The sequence below is a fragment of the Notamacropus eugenii genome, chromosome 6 (assembly GCF_028372415.1).
Source record: "Notamacropus eugenii isolate mMacEug1 chromosome 6, mMacEug1.pri_v2, whole genome shotgun sequence".
Classification (NCBI taxonomy): domain Eukaryota; kingdom Metazoa; phylum Chordata; class Mammalia; order Diprotodontia; family Macropodidae; genus Notamacropus; species Notamacropus eugenii.
This window is the reverse complement of record NC_092877.1, coordinates 344,376,094-344,396,444: the sequence shown is the minus strand read 5'-3', so window position 1 is coordinate 344,396,444 and position 20,351 is coordinate 344,376,094. Positions and strand designations below refer to the sequence as shown.

Here is a 20,351-nt window from a genome sequence, read left to right as displayed (position 1 = left end):
GTGATAGGGATATTATGCCAGGATGATAAACTTCAAGAGTACTGACAGCATCCATACTTCTCTAGCAGACAAAAACAACTAGGCTTAGCACTTAGTCAATCAGTCAACCAGCAAGCATTTATTAAGTACTTACTATGTGCCAAGTACTGTGCCAAGCACTACTGTGCTATAATGATGAGCTTAAAGATCTTAGAAAAGCATGGAGAGACTTGCCCAAAGTGATGAAAAATGAAGTAGACAGAACCAAGAGAACGTCATATACAGTAACAGCAATATTGTCTTAGGAATAACTTTGAGCAAATAAGTTATTTTGAGTATTATTAATACATTAAAAATAAAAGCCATGTGAAGAAAGATGTTATCTGCATCTAGAGAAAGAACTGATAAATAGAAGTATGTATAGAATAATTTTACATATATATCTATTTTTGTCTAATGGTAGACATTTCTAGGATGGGAGGGAGGGGAAACAGGAAAAAAAGAAATTGACATGATAACTTTGTTGTATATTTGTGGGGGATAACAAGTTGTACATGGTAAATTTGCAGTTTCATGAGCAATCATCTTTTTTATTGTGGTGCTACAGAAATGCTTGGTTTGTTTCATGAACTGAAAATAAAACAAATTTTGAAAAAAAGAAGTAACAAAAAACTTCCAAAGCAACAAAATGAAACAAAACAGAATCTGCCCTCAAGGAACCTAATGGCAGAGAAAACATGTATGTAAATATAGGCTACTTACAAGATAAATGCAGAGTAGATGGAAGGTAACCTTAGAGTAGATAATACTAACAACTGAGAAGGGGGCAGTAGTACACAAGAAAGGCCTCCTATGGGAAAGTGTGCTTGACTTTAGTCTGAAGAAAGCTAGTGATGCTAAGAGTCAGATATTGGGGGTGAGGAGAGAGCTTCCAGAGAAGTAGGCCAGGACAAAGAAACACAGACAGGAGATGGATGGGGTATCACCTTTAAGGACCAGCAAACCAGCCAGTATGGCTGGATCACAGTGTGTGAAGTAGAGGAGAATGTTAGAAGACTGAAAAGGATGGAAGAGTCCAGACATTTAATGTGAAATATTAAATGCCAAATTGTCCTATATTTCATCCTTTGAGTAAGAGGAAGCCATCGGGATTTATTGATTAAGGGGGTGACATGGGCAGGCTTACCCTTTGATTGCTGAGTGGGGGGTGGATTGGTGTAATAATATATAGTATCTACTATATGCCTTCTAATGCCTACTGTGTTAAGTACTTTACAATTTCGATCCTCAAAATAATCCTGGATTTGGGTGCTATTATCACCCTCATTTTACAGGTGAGGAAACTGAAATAATCAGAAGTGACTTGCACGGTCACACAACTAGTACACGTCTGAAGCTGGATTTGAACTCAGGTCTTTCCTAACATCAGGCCTGGGGTTCTAACTACTGTGCCACCCAGCTGTCTCAAGAGAGAACAATTAGAAAGCCATTTCAATAGTCTAGGCAAGAGGGGCTAACAGTCTAACCTAATGTGACAGCTGTATGAGTGGAGAAAAAAGAATATATATGAGAGGTGTTGTAGCAGAAGAGGTGACAAGATTTGGCAATTGATCAGACCATAAGAAGTGAACAAGTCAGGGATGACACAGATTTTGAAACTAAATGATTGGAAGGATAGTGGTACTTTCAACAGTAATAAGTTCAGAAGAGTAGAGAATTAGAGGGAGTATAATGGGTTCTATATTGAATAAGTTGAATCTTAGATGCTTACAGGACATCTAGTTAAAAATATCCAATAGGCACTCGGTGATATGGACTGATGCTAATGCCATATAAATCTATCTGGCAATCATCTGCATAGAGATGAACCTTAGGGGAAAACCACAGTTAGTAGGAATGACATGGATGAAGATCCAGCAAAAAAAGACTAAGAAAATGGAGTGGAGGGAGGTGTTTTCTCATATTTTTGGGGGGAATCAAGTTTTGTCATTTCACAACATTCATTTTTGATTTGTGATTGCTGTTCTATTAACAATGTGTATACTGTTCTCTTGGCTCTGCTAGCTTCACTCTGCATCATTTCATGTAGATCTTTCCTTCTTCATATTTGTCATATTTGTTGTTTCATATAGTACAATAATATTCCATTACATTCATGTGGCACAATTTGCTTAGCCATTCCCCAAGTGATGGGCATCTGCTTTGACTTCAGTTCTTTACTAATACACAAAGTGCTGCTATAAATATTTTGGTGTATGTGGGGACTTTATTCTTATTAAAAACCTCTTTGGGGTATATGCTTGGCAGTGGACTCTTTGGGTCAAAGGGTATTAGACATTTTCATCACTTTATTTGCACACATCAAATTGCTTTCCAAAATGGCTATACTAATTCATAGCTCCACTGACCATATGGATGGAAGTTTCCCTTCTAATGCCAATCCTGGCAAGCATAATGATCCTTAACACAAAGATGGTGGGGACCATGCTAATGAGGAATAATAGTTTATCTATGGGGGGAAAAGCCTTCTGTTACAAATTGAGACCATAGAGTTTCTGGAGTTTAAAAGGTTGTTAAAAGGATGAACACATTCTCCTCCCCTTTTTGTGTCACTCATTTATTTGGGAAAAAAGAAGTCTGCATTTATTTCTTAATTACGTAATTTGTTCTTATTTTTGATTACTGATGGAAATAGGATTATATTAAAATAGAGAACTGCTGGAGAAAAGGTAGTGAAATCAGTAGCTGGGATCTCAATTGCAGAAAATAAGAGACCAAAGAGGAAGTGTGCCCGCATGTGTTCAGGTGGTACTTAGACTCCCATGAGCATTTCTAACTGGTAAATGGTATTCCCAGCCCCCAATATGGGAAATGAAATAACTGAGCCTGGATGTGGCTGCTCACTCAAAGTGCTATTTTTATATCTTTAATTCCCATTTCCTCTTTAATTTCATATAGAAATTCCATAAAATGTTTTCCTGATTTTTTCCATCATCTCAGAGAGATGGATAATTTACATGACTGGTAATTTACATACAGGATACTGGGATAGATCACTGGACTGTATCAGGAATCAGTAAGACGCATCTTCTTGAGTTCAAATCCAGTCTCAGACGCTCACTAGTTTTGTGACCCTGGGCAAGTCACTGAACCCTGTTTTTCTCAGTTTTCTCATCTGCCAAGTGAACTGGAGAACGAAATGGCAAACCACTCCAGTATCTTTACTGAAAAAAACTCAAATAGGGTCATGAAGAATTGGACATGACTGAAAAAAACTGAATAATAATGCTTCAAATTACTCTCAATAATCACAGCTCCTACTTCTATAGTGTTTTAAGACTTACTAAATGCTTTCCTCACAATTTTACGTATTATAGACGAAGCAAACACATTAAATGACTCATCCACAGTCACATAATCGAACTTGTGTATTTGACTCAAAGCTGAGGACCTTTTTCAAGGGTTGTGCTGGAGTCAGCTCAAACCGGCTCAGGAGAACCAATTGTTAGGTTTTTGGTGGGAACATTTACACCTCAGAAAGGGGCAAATGCTACAAATCACAGCTTGATTTCTTGTTTTGCTAATCTTCTAGACTTAAGAAAGTGATGGTGAAAATGTCAACACAGATTAAATTTAAAACTATGCTATGCCTTTTGGAGTTCCTGTCGTTAAACATTTTTATGCTCCCAGCTTTCTACCATAACACACTACCTCTCTAAATATGTTATGACTGAATATAAGAATAGGGACTGAAACTATGATTTCATTGGAATAGGGTACTCTCCAGTGATGAAATTCCCTCTTCTGATGCCTTAGAGTGTAGATTGGAGATTTCAGCAGGTAAGTGACTTGCCCAGGGTCATAAACCAATTACATTGGAGAAGGGGACAGAAATCATTTCTGCCTAACGCTAAGGTCATCTCTGTATTCATTATACCTCTCACTCTTACATTTGTTAGACTTGGATAACAATATCTGTCCAAAATGGAATGGGTGGCCTTGAGAGATGAAAGCTTTTTCCTCCTTGGAGATCTTTAGGCAGGGGCTGGATGACCATTGACTGGGCATATTTTAGTGGGGATCCTTTTCACATATGGTTTGAAAAAGATGGTCATTGAGAAGTCTTTCTACTCTTAAATTCTATGGTTCTGTGAGGTAATAATCTTGTATCAGCTGTTTGTTACATACATAACGATGGAGAAGTCACTTAATCTCTTAATTCTCAATTACCATTTCCCCAACTGCAAGATATGAGGGTTGGACTAAATGATCCCTAAAACCTTTTCCTACTCTAAATCCATGACTCTACAAGCTATTGGAAGGACTCTGTCGTGTGCTTTCAATGTAGAAAATGAAGAAACTATATTTGAACCCATTTAAAGCATATATTGGATTTTTAATCCAAAATTTTATGATTAATTCAAATCACATTTGCAGTGGGACTATCTGAGGGTGACTTTTCCTTGGAACTGTTGCCTGAACCCTGGGAGAAGGGAGGAACTTGCCATCCTGTATCATCTTGTTTCTATGAACAGCTAGCATGGTAGCAACCAATCTGCTGTGAGACCATGGAGGGAGATCTGGACCAGAGCCTATGGACACTATGGCCTGAAAGAGTCCAGGAAAGGGGCAATGATCCCCACAGAAAGACAAAAAGTGGTGAACAGGCTTAAGAGAGACAAGAAGAAGAGTTAGGCATCAAGCTGATGGGACTAACTTTCCCAAGATGGGATTCTGAATTAGAACAAATCCTTTGAAAAGAGGTGAGGAAAAATCTTGAAGAAGGAAATGTCATCTTGTCCCCCTTTTTATTCTTATCTTAAATAAACCTGTTGCTCGGGAAATATTTGTGAACCATATTGCTTGAAGGAAGTTGCACAGGAGCAGGATCCTTACAAGACAAGAGTAGACATGTCAGATATTTCTGAGGACTGATGCCCAGAGAGGGGAACTGGAACTTTACTGACTTACTGCTATGTCCTATGTCAACTTAGAGTTGAGATCTTGAGCCATGGATAACTACACATTTCCTTGGCTTGAGCAAATTTGATAAGTAAGTATACAAACCAAAAAACAAATCAGTAAATTGGCAAGTGAATATAAAAAAAGACTCCTAATACTATGAAAGTGTATTGCCAGGGCCTGAGCCTCTATTATCTTCCCATTATCTCCTCTACTTCCTCACCCGTTGCCTCGCTTCTCCCCACCCCACTTGAGCACTGTTCTCCTTCCTTCTATTTATTGTCTTTCCCTCATTAGAACCTAAGTTCCTTGAAAGCAGAACTGTCTTGATTTCTTGATTTGGTCCCCAGAGCGGAGCACAGCACCTAGAACATAGTAAGTACTTAAGGAAAGCTAGAGTTAGAGCTTGCCCCCTTTTGCTTTCTCTTTTCATGTACATATCTACTCTCTGTCTCTGTCTCTGTTTCTTTCTCTGTCTCTCTATGTCTCTCTCTGTCTCTGTGTTTCTTGCTCTCTCTGCGTGTCTCTCTGTCTGAATCTGTCTCTCTGTTTCTGTCTGTCTCTGTGTGTGTGTGTGTGTCTGTCTGTCTCTCTCTCTCTCTCCCTCTCTCCCTTCTCTCTTTTCCAGATTAGAATGGGCTGCCTTGGAAGGTAGTGGATCCTCTCCTAATGAAGGCTTGAATAACTACTTGTGAGGAATGGTGGCCTCTGAAGTAATTTGCAATATAGAATTTAATTCATTTATCCATTCAACAAATATTTATCAGATGCCAAGCACTGTGTTGGGGTTAAAAAGACAAAAAAACTGAAACAGGCTCTGCCCTCTGTGAGCATATGTTCACTATTTTGCTGTTGTCATTGTTCAGTCATGTCTGACTCTATGGCCCCATTTGGGGGTTTCTTGGCAGAGATACTAAAGCAATTTGCCATTTTCTTCTCCAGCTCATTTTACAGATGAGGACCTAAGGTAAACGGGGTCAAGTGACTTGCCTACAATCACAAGGCTAGGAAGTGTCTGAGGCCAGATTTGAACTCACTAACTTGAGTCTTCCTGACTGCAGGTCCTGTGCTCTATTCACTGCACCACCTAGCTACCCTATTCGTGTTCACTTAAGCAGTAAAGGATTTCCTTACGGCTTTAGTATGCATTTTGGCTTACAGAAATATGCCTTGTGTAACCAGAGGGATACCTGTACCAGGTAGAATGGAGATGGGGGTAAGCAACATTGAGGCAGCCAGCAGGAGAATCAGTGGTGTATTAGTAAGGCAAGGGAATGTTGTGTTTCTATGGTAACTGATGACCCCAGCTAATCCTCCTCCCCCAGAAGGAAGCATATACTGTCCTGCCTCCCACCAATCCTCCTCTGCTACTCAAACAAACATTTTGTTGCTGCATTAAATTGTCCCAAGGATCCAGGTTTATGTAATGGGCAACACCTACTTCTGCAGAGTGCAAATCTCCAAGGTACCTATGAAGAAACATCCTGATTTGGCTTTAGGAAAAGTTGTCATTTCAAAGGAGGATATATTTAGAAAGTGCACATGGGAAGAAAAGATGTTTTTCATGGTACATTCATTATGCATAAAAATTATATGCCTTAGAATCTTAAATAAAGAATCTATATTCATGGTTCCAGGCAAGGGCTTGGAATGCCAACCTAGGATTTTCCTATTGGGGAGCCTGGGGTAGGGTAATTAGCAGAATGTAAGCCCCTTGAGGATAGGGTCAGTATTTTTGCCATTCTTTGTATCCCTACTGTTTAGCACAGTGCCTGGCATATGGTAAATTCTTATTGACTGACTACCTGGTAATGCAACACATTTCTAATGACTTGTACCAACTCTTGCCATTACCCTCTCCTCCTGGGTCTCTAGCAGTGTGGTTTAGTGAGAAGAGAAAGGGTGGTATGGAGAAAGAGGGCTTGCTTGGGGGTCAGCTGACCTGAGGTCAACTCCTATTTCTACCAGTTGCTAACCCTTTGGCTTTGGACAAACCATTTATCTTCTCTGTGCCTCGATTTCCTCATCTGTAAAATCAAAGGGCTGCAGAAGGTGACCTTTGAGGTCCCTTGCAGCCCTAAATCTATCACTTTATGACCTTGGGCAAATTGCTCCATCTCTGGACTTTGACTTTCTCTGTTGTAAAATGAAAAAATTGGATTAGAGTTGGCTTTCCTTGTTTATTCCAGCTCTAAATGATGAACCTATAGTAATAATTGCAGGCATTTTCCTAAAATAACATTTTAAGGATGCAAAGCACTTTATGTTAGCTTTTATTATCTATGATCTGGAGTTAGAGGAGTTGGGTTCGAATCCTAGTTTTATGATTCAGTTATTCTTTGAGTGAACTGAAGGAAATCACATAGGAGGGTAAATAGAGCAATGGGCCTCGAGCCAGGAAATTTTGACTTCAAATGTTATTGCCAATGTTTATTAGCTGTGTGACTTTGGGAAAAATCACTTAAACCTCTAAGCCTCCATTTTCCCATCTGTAAAATGAGGATAATAACAGCATCTCCCTTTCAAGTTGTTGATTCAAGTGGGAAAAAGGAAATTCAGTGCTTTGAAACAGCATGATAGCATGGTAGGTTTTCCTTTTCCCACAGTTTTGATTTCTTTTAAGTTTCTATATTTCTAGAGCTTTCTTTCACATAGTTTGGAAGTGATGAGGGTTTAGCATGGTGACATCTATAACAATGCTGTTTGAAAGTTTTTGTGGCTCAGTACTCTGAGAGATTGTGGGTGACAGGTTTGTCTGTAATGGTGCTCCAATCCCAGCCCAGTTTGCTTGTCAACAATGCTATTTTAGGATCTACATTTATAGTATGGGGATTTGCCATATAGATTCAAATTCTGCCTCTTACTTATACTGACTGTGTGACCTTGTACAAGTCACTTAACCTTAAGGTTTCCAAGCAATGTTCTAAGGTTCTTATGTTTCAGAAGAGTTACTTATTTGAGGGAGAGTTGTTTTTGTTTTTTTCTGGGAGTTTCCTACTCAGATGAAATCCCAGGTCTGGACCAAAAAAACAAAATAGAAACAAAACAAAAACAACCCCAAACCAAAACCAAAACCATTTCCATTATTATATAGTCCTAGTGTAAGGGATTTGAATCAATTAGAGGAGGTGGATAAGAAAGGAATCAGAATAGGAGAGAAAACTAAGAAATAACGTTTCGTGCAGTTAAGTGGTGCAGCAGATAGAGCACCAGCCATTGAGTCAAGTTCCGATACACTCTCACATACTTGACGCTAGCTGTTTGATCCTGGGTGCCCACTTAACCCAGATTGCCTCTCACACACAAAAGAGATCATGTATTTTAGGATAGTGACAATGAAATTTTAGAAATCTCCCTGAGAAAAAAGATTATATACTATAAAAATCACATACAAATAAATTCCTTTGTGCTTGTCTCGTAGGCATGTAATGCTCTCCCTCATCACTTCTGTCTTAGAATCCCAGGTTTTTTTTTTTTTTTTAGCTCAATCATTACCTTCTGCAGGAATCGTTTTCTGTCCCACAGCCGGAGAAGACATTGCTCTCCATTGCCCAATCCCCCTCGCTCCAAGGTTACTTTGTATCTGTTTTCTAATTATGCACACATTGGTTTCCCTGTTAGAATGGAACCTCCTTGAAGGCAGGAGAAGCTCCATTTTTATCTTTGTATCTCTAGCACCTGGCAGAGTGCTTGGCACATAGTAGGTGCTTAATAAAAGGCTTGTTGAAGATTTCATTTCAGTGAGGTACATCAAGCACATTCTAGGAGATATTGAAATGGATTTCTGGTTCTTGTTCTGGTGAAAACCAGAACCGTATACAGGAAAGACACACTTTACGACCCTCAGGTGTGCCATGCTGGGGTTTTGTCTGGTCTTCTTTCACATGACAGATCCTTGGTGACTCACAAAGATCTTTGACTGGTTCCTAGTTCTGTTGACTTGATCTCAGTCAATCTCTTTCTTGGATAGGCATATTTTCTTTCACTCCCTTCTTTCTCTAACTTTTGATTAGGAAAATCTTCCACCCTTTCCATTTCATTTGTAAGCCAAAAAAGGACCATAAATTGTGGCTGATTCACATAAGGCAGAGGCCAGTGAGTCATTTTTTGAAAAATCAAAAATGAGGAAAGCAATAAATTTTCAAGTGAAATGAGACAAAATATAGAAACAGTTCCCTCAAAATCTAAAACTCTGGACAGATCCTTAGTCCCCTTTTGAATCTCCCCAAAACAGTTCTTTTCCTTAAGCACCATTATTCAAGAGACCATTCTTCTATGGTAAGATGCATTATGAATCCCAAACAATTGACTTAAAAGTGAACTATTGAAATCCAGCTGGCTAGCTTCCAATTTGAGAACACTTTCTCATATCTTAGAGGCAGTGTTCAATTCAGTTCTCACCTTTGGTATACAGTAAGCTCTCTGTGCTCTTTTCTATGTCCATAAGACTTTTCTAAGTCTTTTCTAACACTATAAATTGCTGAGTGGGAATTGATCTGAAGATTCCCTTTACCAAAGAAATCCCAGGCCATGTTCAAACTCACAGGGACTAGATGATATCAAAGGCTTCCTGGGGGAAGAAGCATTTAAAATAGATTCTAGAGCACTGATAGAATTCAGCAAGTGGGGTGGGGGTGGAATGGGGAGAAACACCCCAAATATTTCATTCATTGGGCCTATGCCAGTTCTATCTATCATCATTCGAGAAAAATAGAATAAATGAATAAGTATAATTTAAATTTAATACCATTTTCATCCAGGGAGGCAGTCTTTAGCCTATGGATGACTTTGTGTTCACCCCCAAAATATGATTCATTATTAGGGGAATAAATGACAATTCTTCTTTGAGCAGATCTGTAAAATAAGCTATCAATAGATTTTGTGAAACTTGCTCAGAGAGAAAAAAAAGTGGACTGAGAAACTTATTATTTGTGATTTTTTTTACAGTCCAGATGGTCATATTTAGTTATTTAACTATCTCACAAATATATGATGGATATCTCATATATAGGGGCATTAGGTGGTACAGAGCCTAGAGTCAGGGCGAGTCATCTTCCTAAATTCAAATCTGATCTCAGACACTTACTAGCTGGGTGACTCTGGACAAGTCACTTAACTGTGTGCCTCAGTTTCCTCATCTGTAAAATGAGCTGGAGAAGGAAATGGCAAATTACTCCAGTATCTTTACCAAGAAACTCGATAGGGTCGTGACTTTTGGACATGGCTGAAATGATTGAACAGTAATAGCAGCAGCCTCATACATGACATGTGTCTCATATATGAGATATGTATCATTTATTTTATGAGAGAGTTAGATATATGTTTCATATACATATGAGCCATATATAAAAGATACATATCATGAATATATCTATCTTTTAAGAGATAGATAGGTAGATAGGTAATCTGTCTATGTAAAGGAGAGATATATTTTTATATTTTTATATCTCTAGTACTGTTTGCTATAGATCTATGGAACAATGATTTGGTTCAAAAAAAATTAAAATTAAAAAGCATTCAAGAAAGAAGGAAAGAAGGAACAAGGGAAGGAAGGAAGGGAAAAAAATTAGTATTTTACGTGCTAGGCTTTGTGTTGGTACTTTACCAAGATCTCATTTGATCCTCACAACAGCTCTGGGTGGGAGATACTTTTATTGTCCCCATTTTACAGTTGAGAAAAGTGAGGCATAAAGAGGTTAAATGACTTGCCCAGTGACTTCTCATAGATATTAAGTGTCCGAGGCTGTGTAACCTAACTATCCCAAAACACCTTTATGAAATGGCTGTTATGTTATATTCACTGCACTAGCCTTTGGGGACGTAAACAAAAAAGAAATAGTGAGTGCCTTCAAGGACCTTACATTCTACACCTCAGTAAGTGCTTAGCAAATGACTGAATGGTAAGGTGAAGTGACCAGCCCAGATCCATCATCTGTCTTCAGACTACCTTTAGTATCAAAGGTGTAGTAATGGTCCAATCACTGCTGAAATGCTGAACCAACTTTTCTTTCCTACTTTCTTTTCACTCCTGCCTGCCAGTTAATGAGCACACTTGTGCCAGAGTCAGAATCTGAATGAACACGCCAAATGCAATTTCCTCTTTCTTGTGTTTTGTTACATAAATAGTGGGAATGTTAGAGTAGAACAGATTCTGTATCGCTAAATCACGGAACAGTAAATGGTGGAACAAGGGGAAAAAGTGTGAGGTACACAGTGAATTTCATTAGCACGTTGTTCAGCTAAATATAAAGTCAGTTATTTAAGGTACAGAGAATGGGAAGACTGAGAACCCAATGGAACACAATATACAGGATGCATTTCAAACCTTGTCAATATCATCCAGATAGACTTCATTAACTACCTCCTATTTAAAAACAGCACATTTAAAAAAGTTGAACAAGGATCATGGTTGTAAGAGAGGGAAAATTGGTTTTGTTACCTGTGCTGGAGGCACTAAGTCTAAATCTGGAGCTGACTCAGAATTGAGGGCACTTTTCCCACTAGTCAATTCTGGCTGAGATCTACTCTCCGAAGACCTACAAAGGAAGAGTTTAATCAATGTATGTAGCTTGAGAAACATAAAATACAGCTCTCCCACAGATGACCGTCCAAGAATCCTAGTTAATTTGGCTTAAATGCTATTTGCTGGTTAATAGAGTCCTCAATGATATTTTGATGAAGAAGATAGTTATCCATCCTGTCCAGTTGGCTCTGTTTAGTATTTAAGTGACTGCAACATGAATTACTGCTCTCTTGGATCTATCCAGGGTTCTGTCCAGTTGCATGCAGAAAATAAACAACAGCCCTAACAATGTCTATACAGAAGCTATGCTGGCTTATTAAACAAATATTGCTTTTCTTAGGACAATTCTCACCCAGTGTCACAAGTGTTATTTTATCCCTTTACAATACTGAAATGTCATTCTAAGTGGAGATGCATAGGAGTGACTGGAGACAGGGACATTTTGTGCTTTGAAAAGATTGAAAATGTTGCTGGTTTACAGTCCTCAATAATGTATCATCATGCTCACCCACTGAATAGTCCTAATATGTAAATTAATATAAATGAGGATGGTCAGTGAAGCCAGAGAATGTAATTCAAAAAGAAAAACCATCAATATCTGAACAATCACAGACCAGCTACCAGAGGCAGAACTGTCTGGGCACATCTGGCCAATTTAGTCGAATTTGCAGTCATTTGCCTAAGAAATGAACATGGCACCAAATATCCGGATGGACCCCTTTTCTGATTTTTTTTGTCATGATCTAGTATTGTATAACCAGGTGTTTGCTATTGCCTCACACATGGTGGGCCATTACCAAATATTTGTTTGTGGAACAGAATGCCTTAAATTCTGGTATTACCATAAAAGTTCTTTTGATCCAGTTCTGGATGAGGTTGACTTCTTCTCTGCCATGGCATGGACCTTGCTGTTTCTGTCTCCATGAAACTTAACTTCATCCCATTTATCCAGTTGTGTTTGAATATCTGTTGGGGGAAAAAGAAAATTTAAATAATTGAACTGAGAAAAAAAGTAATAAATTGTCTCCTTTCTCTTTCCCCTCCCAAATGCATGAGAGTTCCAGCAGTATAATGGTTAACAGCAGCTAACACTTCTAGAGTGTATTAAGATTTATAAAATACTTTATCTCTATACATTAATGAGTAGAACATGAGGCTTGAAATAAGGAAAACCTGGGTTCAAATCTTGCCTAGGTCACCGTCTCTGTGATGTTGGGCAACCCATTCAACCTCTCTGAGCTTCAGTTTCTTTGTAAAATGGGGTCTTAAATAGTAAGAACTTCATAACAATGAGGGTCAAATGAGGTCATTTTCAACAATTGCTTAGTAAAACTTAAAGGAAAGAAGTCAGCTATTATAGGAATGAAGGATTAAACTCTATTTTTTAAATAGTCTAATATAAATAAATACCATTATTTAGTATTTATAATATAATCCAAATTAAATAATATGATAATAACAGCAGACCTTTATAGCTACTAGACAGACACTAGTCCCTTTCATTAAGGGATTATTTTCAAACTACTGCATCCCCGCCAAGGGACATTCATTCCCAAATGATAATAGTCTTACTACCTACATTTTTTTCTAACACAGTCGTGTACTGTGTTATACTGTGATGTGCTGGGAAACTACTTACTTGACCAGGTAGCTGGGTGAGCATAGCAGTGACCTACAAAACTGAAGTGACTCTCTTGACCTTGCAGAGAAAGACCAAGACAGATCTTTCCACTACACCCTTTCCCCTTCCATGAATCAGAGTATACCCATTAGCCTACTCCTGATATATGATTTTGACACAGTGCTCTGAGTTCTCAAATTCACGTGACATAAGTAGACACTGCAAAGAAAGGGATGGAAACAGCATGATAGCTGCCTTCAAGTATTTGAAAGCAGTCCTCCAGTTGAAGAGAAATTAGTATTCTTTTGGTTGGTCCCAAAATTCATGCCTAGGAGCAAAGCAAGTAAATTTCAGAATGGCACTTTTAGGCTTGATGTAAGGATGATTATCCTAAAAGCTAAAACCATCCCAAAATACAATACGACAGAGGTGATTTAGAGCATTTTTTCATATGATTATAGATATCTTTAATTTCTTCCTCTGAAAATTGCCTGTTCATATCCTTTGACCATTTATCAATTGGGGAATGACTTGTATTGTTGTACATTTGACTCAGTTTTCCCATAGATCATTTATTAATGCTGTTTCCTATCTCTCCTTTCTCCTCTACCAATCCAGACAATCCCTCTATTTCATGGAGTGACTGTCATGTTTTTTTTTTCCTCCTATTTATAGAACATTTTTGAGCTGGGGAATATGGAGGCAAAAAGCCTTTACCTACTCCTTACAACCAACTTCAGAATTCTCCTGTTGCAGCACATAACTTGAGGGATGTGTAGCCTGCCATGGCCAGTGAAAGCCAAAAAACATCAATGCTGCTGCTTTAGAGAAAGGGGGAAGACAGAAAGGGCTGTGCTCAGCAGCAGATGCAACTGCTCACGAGGAAAGTTCTGGGGTGGTATCTCATTTCTGACACTTCCTAGCACTGTGGCCTTTTCTTTTTCTAAGCCTTGGTCTCCCCATCTGTAAAATGGTTTGTCAATTCATTCATCTGGCATTTATTAAATAGCCACTATGTGCCAAACATTGTAGTAGGCACTAGGGACACAAAACAAGGAACTGGTGACCTTTTATTAAGTGCCTACCATGTGCCAGGATCTGTGCTGGGCACTGGATATACAAAGACAAAAAGAAGACAGTATCAATCATAAAAATGGGAAAAGGACAGACATGTACAAAAATATTTATAGCAGCTCTTTTTGTGGTGGCCAAGGACTGGAAATAGAGGGGATGCCCATCAATTGGGGAATGACTGAACAAGTTGTGGTATACGAATGTAACGGAATACTATTGTGCTATAAGAAATGACAAACAGGCGAACTTCAGAAAAATCTGGAAAGACTTATACAAACTGATGCTGAGTGAAGTGAGCAGAGCCAGGAGAATACTATACACAGTAACAGCCACAGTGTGTGAGGACTGTTTTTTGACAGACTTAGCCCTTCACAGCAATGCAAGGACCTAAAACATTTCCAAAGGACTCATGATGCAAAATGCCATCCATATCCAGAGAAAGAACTATAGAGTTGGAATGCAGAATGAGGTGACTATTTTCTCATTTGTTATGTTTTGTTTTTCTCATGGTTCCTCCCATTCATTTTAATTCTTCTGTGCAACATGATTAATATGAAAACATGTTTAATAGGAATGCATGTGTAGAACCCATATAAGATTGCATGCTGTCTTAGACAGGGAGTGGGGATGGAGGGGGAGAAAATTTGGAACTTATGAAAGTGATTGTTGAAAACTGAAAACAAATAAATTACTAAATTTGGAAAAAAAGAAAGAAGACAGTGTCTACCATCAAGGAGCTTATCATTTATGGGAGAGAGGGGATTAGATGACCATTAATATCCCTTTCAGCTTTCAATGGATGATGTAATGATTCTCTGAAGTGAGAATGGTGCATTGGAAAGAATACTACATTTGGAGTCAAAAGGCCTGGAATCAAATCTGCCTCTGCCTCTTACTTCTTGTGCAACCTTAACTTCTCTGGCTCTCATATTTCCCACCTGGAAAAGGAGAGGGTGGGAGTAGATGACCTCTGAGGTCTCTTCTAGATCAAAATCTATGATATGATGATTGGAATCTTGGTGTCCTAGTCTGCAAAATGAGGGATCTAGATCTCCAAAGTCCCTCCCAGCTTTAAAGCTATGAGTCTATAAAATAAGAGTCCTATGGTGGAAAGAGTGCTTGATTTGAAATGAAAGGATCTGTATTCAAATCCCAGTGCTGTCACATATTTATCCTAGGTGACCTTAACCTCTCTTTAATTCAGTTTCCTCCTCTCTAAAATGAGAGGTTTAGATGGGATGATCTCTAAGGTCCCTTACAGCTTTAAATCTATAAGCCTTGTGTGGTAGAAAGAAGACTGGATTAAGTCTCAGCTCTGTCATATACTTATCCTACGTGACCTTAACTTCTCTTAGTTTCAGTTTCCTCATCTGTAAAATGAAGGGGTTCACTAGATGACATCAGAGGTCCCTTTGGGCTCCTAATCCTCTGATCTGAGATTCTGGCTTCTCCTCTGTTCACCTGTAAAACCTGCCTCCCAGGGTTATGGTGGGTTCAAGTGAGATACTGAGCATGGAGACCTTCAAGTACCCTAATTGTCAGTGATTACTACTGAGTGGGATCTTCATTTATAACTCAACCTAACTCAGGTGGTCTTTTGAATCTCTCTGTGAAGTTGCCAGTCACTAACATATCTCTCCCAACCTATGTCATAAAGGATGAGTGAAACGAGCTCAGTTGCACACAGCTGGCTCGCTCTACTTACCTTGGCTCATGTTTTTATATTATTTATGTAGCTTCTCCCTTGTTGCATTGGCACTCATGTAATGTTAAGCCATGTGAGGCACATATGGCTGGGGAGCTGTTATCCTCCTTAGCACTGACTTGGAGGGCCCATCTGCAGGGTGCACCGCTCTGGGGGCCGTGCGAATCAAGTGAAGCAAACATGGTCTGTTTAGCAGTACGGCTGATTATGGTGGCAGCCAAATCTACAGCTATAGACCCAGCTGCTTCTGTAGCACATGAATGTGATTAACCTTACCTAAATCTAACGATGATGTCTCTGGGATTCTCAGAGGTTGGCCTCTCTGCTCAGCATCGGTGCTGATAAGGTCAGAACCATCAGCCTTCTTCTTGTGACTTGAGGCCTTTGGTGTAGTCTCTAGCTTCTTTGTTTTGTTTTGGGTTTGTGACACAGGATCACTCAAGTCCAAGAGATCTAAACCTGTTGATAATACTGTCAGAGACATTAAATTAGATGTCAGAGACATTATAATTAGTTAAACCAATTTATTGTTATTAGAACATACTTATTGCTACTAAGTCCCCTTTATTGCTATTAAAACCACTTCGGTATTTTCTTTTTCACAAAGGTTTCTGTTGGCTAAGTATTATTGATTTTGAATGTATAATATATATATACATATACATATTAGAACCCACCCAATTAAAAAACCTTATATTTAATGATTTAATATAAATTTATAAGGATTGAATCTCTCTGACCAGATAGATACCAAATACGAATGAAGTCAATAACCTCTGAGTCTATGAAATGCATTGTATGATGGAAAGAAGACTGAATTCAAATCTCAGCTCTGTCATATACTTATCCTTTGTGACCTTAATCTCTCTTGGTCTCAGTTTCCTCATCTGTAAAATAGAGTTTAGATTTACACTCTAAGGTCCCTTAGAGCATTAAATCTATGAGCCTATGAAGTGAGTTGTACAGTGGAAAGAGGACTGGATTCATTTAATTCTTGTCTGACACTAACTGGTTATGTGACTGGGCAACGTACCTACCTCTGAGTGCCCCAGCAACTCTTCAAGATGAAACTGAAGAGCAGTGATTGGTCTACAATGGTGAAGGGAGTTTCTACATTTGAAGTTCCTCACACTGATGAAATCATAAGTATAGTCCAAAAGACTCTCTGCTCCCAACTCCATCCCTCCAACCCAAAAGATTTAGGACTCATATACATGAGTCATCTGAGAAATATTCTAGTGTTTGGTATGACAGAAAGCAATGAAAACACAAAGCCAGATGTGACCTTACCATTTCTAAACTTCCAAAAGAAATGAAAAAGTAATAAACTCCGACCTGAGTTATAGGCACTTTTCACCCTTATTATCATCATGCTGTTCTTTTAGAGAACTATTTTTGGATGCAGTTTTCTTATCTCTCACTGAGGGCTATGTTCTTAAAGGGATAGGGTAAAGATTTAGTTATAGGAGTCTCATAGAATTTAATTATCTAAGAATAATTTCCTCTTCCATTCTTCACCTAAGAATTGTACATAATACAATACTGAGCTTGCATGCAAGTCATTTAGCATCATAGAATCCAATTAAAAGTTGGAAGGGACCTTTGAGGTCGTAGTCTTATTTCCTACTCAGTTTAAGAATTCTCTCTACAACCAGGAGGCAGTTTCAAATAGGGGAAAGATCTCAGAAAGTGGTGTCAGGAAAGGCAGGGTCCAAATCCTCTGCTTTATTACTAACTACCTGTGTGACTGTGAACAAATCACTTTCCACATCTGGTTCTCAATTTCATATTATAAAAAATGAAGGAGTTGGGTCAGATGGCTTTGGAGGGCTTGTCCAACTTTATAGTCACATGGAGCTCATTATTGTCCCTCACGGACAGAGACATAATTGTATGATCTTAGTCTCTCTTATATCAGTTTCCTTATTTGTATAAAGAGGGGTTTGGACTTTGAAGCCTCTTAGATCTATTCCGGGTCCACGATCCTATAATTCTTGAAAGTCACTCAGCATTCTCAACAGTAGTTTGTACTCAGTAGTTATTTCATATATGACTTTAAAAATTAAATTGCATTGCTGCAGCAGGTAGCCCATGATATTTCTGACAACTCCAATTGTTAGAAAGCTTTTTGTATTTTCTAGTGCCAATAAATGTTTGACTAGTTTCCTTTCAGTAAAATTTCTTAATGGTTTTCTCGGACCAAGACCATTTTAGATTTTTGAAAAATAGTGGTTACCAGGGAAGGTGCCACAGGACTCAGGAAAGATAGGGTGTCTTCAAGCATTTAGAAAGGAGACCAGTGATTCCCAACAGTCAGGATTAAGGTATCAAGAAGAGTTTTTGGCAGATTATTCTCGTTTCCTTTTTTTTTTTTGGATAGAGTTACTACACTGGAAGATGGAAGAAATACCATCTTCTAAGGGTGTTGGATTTTTGTCAGCCCATCCACATTACACTTAACCTTGGGATTAATGGTACACATATATGAGAAAGCTTCTAAGGTTATAAGTACCAGACATATTGAACTCATGACATTGTATGAACAAGTCCATCATGTATAAATGTTAACTCAAGATTTTAATGATCCTGATTGGACCCAGTTCATATCACAGCTAGTTCCATTGTCGTTAGGGTTGGTCACTACATTTTGGGGAATGTTTGGATAAACTCTAAAGCATTCAGAGGAGGGTGATCAGAAAGGTGAGGGTACTGGAGACCATGCCACGAGAGGACTGATGGAAGAAATTGGAAATATTTAACCTGAAGAAAAGAAGGCTCAGGCAGGTTACAAAACTCATGTCTAAGTCTCTTGGAGAAGGGATAAGACTTGTTCCATTTGTTCCTTGGGGTCGTAGCTAGGAACAGTGACAGAAGTTTCAGAAGGGAAGACACAGGCTGGTAGTAAGGATAATTGGTCAGTTAACTAGCATTTATTAAGACCTACCAGGTCTTAATTTTTAATTTTCAGTATTTTAATTTTAATTTTTAATATTTATTGATACCTGCCCGGCACTGTGTTAAACGCTAAGGATACAAAGAAAGGCAAAAAACATCCTCTGCTCTCAAGGAGCTTACAATCTACTGGGAAAGAAAACATGTAAGCAACTATGTACAAAGACACTGTCTACAGTATGAATTGGGGGTAGTCTCAGAGGGAAGTCACTAAGATTAAGGAGGACTGGGCAAAGTTTCTTGTAGAAGGTAGGACTTTCACTGAGACTTAATGGAAGCCAGGGAAATTGGAGGAGAAGCTGAGGTGGGGAGGCATTTTAGAAACAGAGAACAACCTGTGAAAATGCTCATTGTCTGAAGATAGAGAGCTTAGAATTGAATAGGATAGGATAGGTTAGGGTAGCAGCGATTTATCTTGTTTGAGACACAACATTTCTAGAGGAGATGGTTTAAAAAAAGTTTACTGTGTAACCTTGTGAGATGAGCAGTAAGGAAATACTTGAGAAGCAGAGGAAGAAAGAACTGGCTTTCAAAATTAGATTGGATACTATTATGTGTGTAAATATATATAAATATATATATAATACACACATATATTATCCAGCATATATGCATATATCCAATGTATATACATATATACAAATATGCATGTCACATATATATTTATATATGACCTATACATACTTGCACACATATACACATGTACCTGTACATGTGTATAAGATGTATATTTTGCTGTTAAGTTGTTTTTCAGTTGTGTGTGACACTCCATGACCTGATTTAGGATTTTCTTGGCAAAGATACTTGAATGTTTTGGCATTTCCTTCTCCAGTTCATTTTACAGAAAAGGAAATTGAGGCAAACAGGGTTAAGTGACTTGTCCGGGTCACACAGCTAGTAAGTATCTGAGGCCATGTTTGAACTCATGAAGATGAGTTTACCTGATTCCAAGGCCAGTGGTCTATCCATTGTACCATCATACATACATACATACATACATACATACACACACACACACACACACACACACAAACAAATTTCATGCTATTTAGAATCAATGAAAATTCCAGAAGGATTGTGATGACACCCAACATACTGGTAGGGTTTCTAGGTCTAAGGAGGGGGACATTGTGGTACAGTGGAAAGACCACTATTTCTGGAGTCAGAGGACCTGGATTCAAATCTTACTTATGATGTTACTAGCTGTCTGACCTTGGGCAAGTCGTTTATAGTGGGAATTCTTTTCGTGTATAGGTTGGACTAGAAGGTACTGAAGTGTCTTATAACTCTCAGATTCTATGATTCTTTAATGGCCCTGGGCCTCACTTTCCTCCATTTGTAAAATAAAGAGATTGAACTCCATAATATCTGAGGTCTCTTTTTGTTTCAGATCTTTGGTAAGTGGGAGAAACCACACAGTTCACATGGACTTACAGTGTCTCATTTTGGATCAAAGGCCACAGAACACCAAAGTAGAATGTTTTTTTCTTTCTAATTTCAAAACAGCTGGGAATTAGTCACTTACCCCTGGCATC

The 20,351-nt window shown here is 38.4% G+C and overlaps 1 protein-coding gene across 3 annotated transcripts in view; it reads right to left on the bottom strand.

Moving 5' to 3' along the window:
* Positions 1–20,351, bottom strand: part of PEX5L (peroxisomal biogenesis factor 5 like) — a 193,663-nt gene that overhangs the window by 71,822 nt on the left and 101,490 nt on the right. For all 3 annotated transcript variants that reach the window (XM_072618406.1, XM_072618407.1, XM_072618408.1), the window contains 3 exons: positions 16,141–16,335; positions 12,307–12,430; positions 11,381–11,477 (listed from right to left, as the gene is read on the bottom strand). In XM_072618406.1, the coding sequence (XP_072474507.1) occupies positions 11,381–11,477; positions 12,307–12,430; positions 16,141–16,335 (416 nt within the window). The remainder of the gene's footprint in view (positions 1–11,380; positions 11,478–12,306; positions 12,431–16,140; positions 16,336–20,351) is intronic.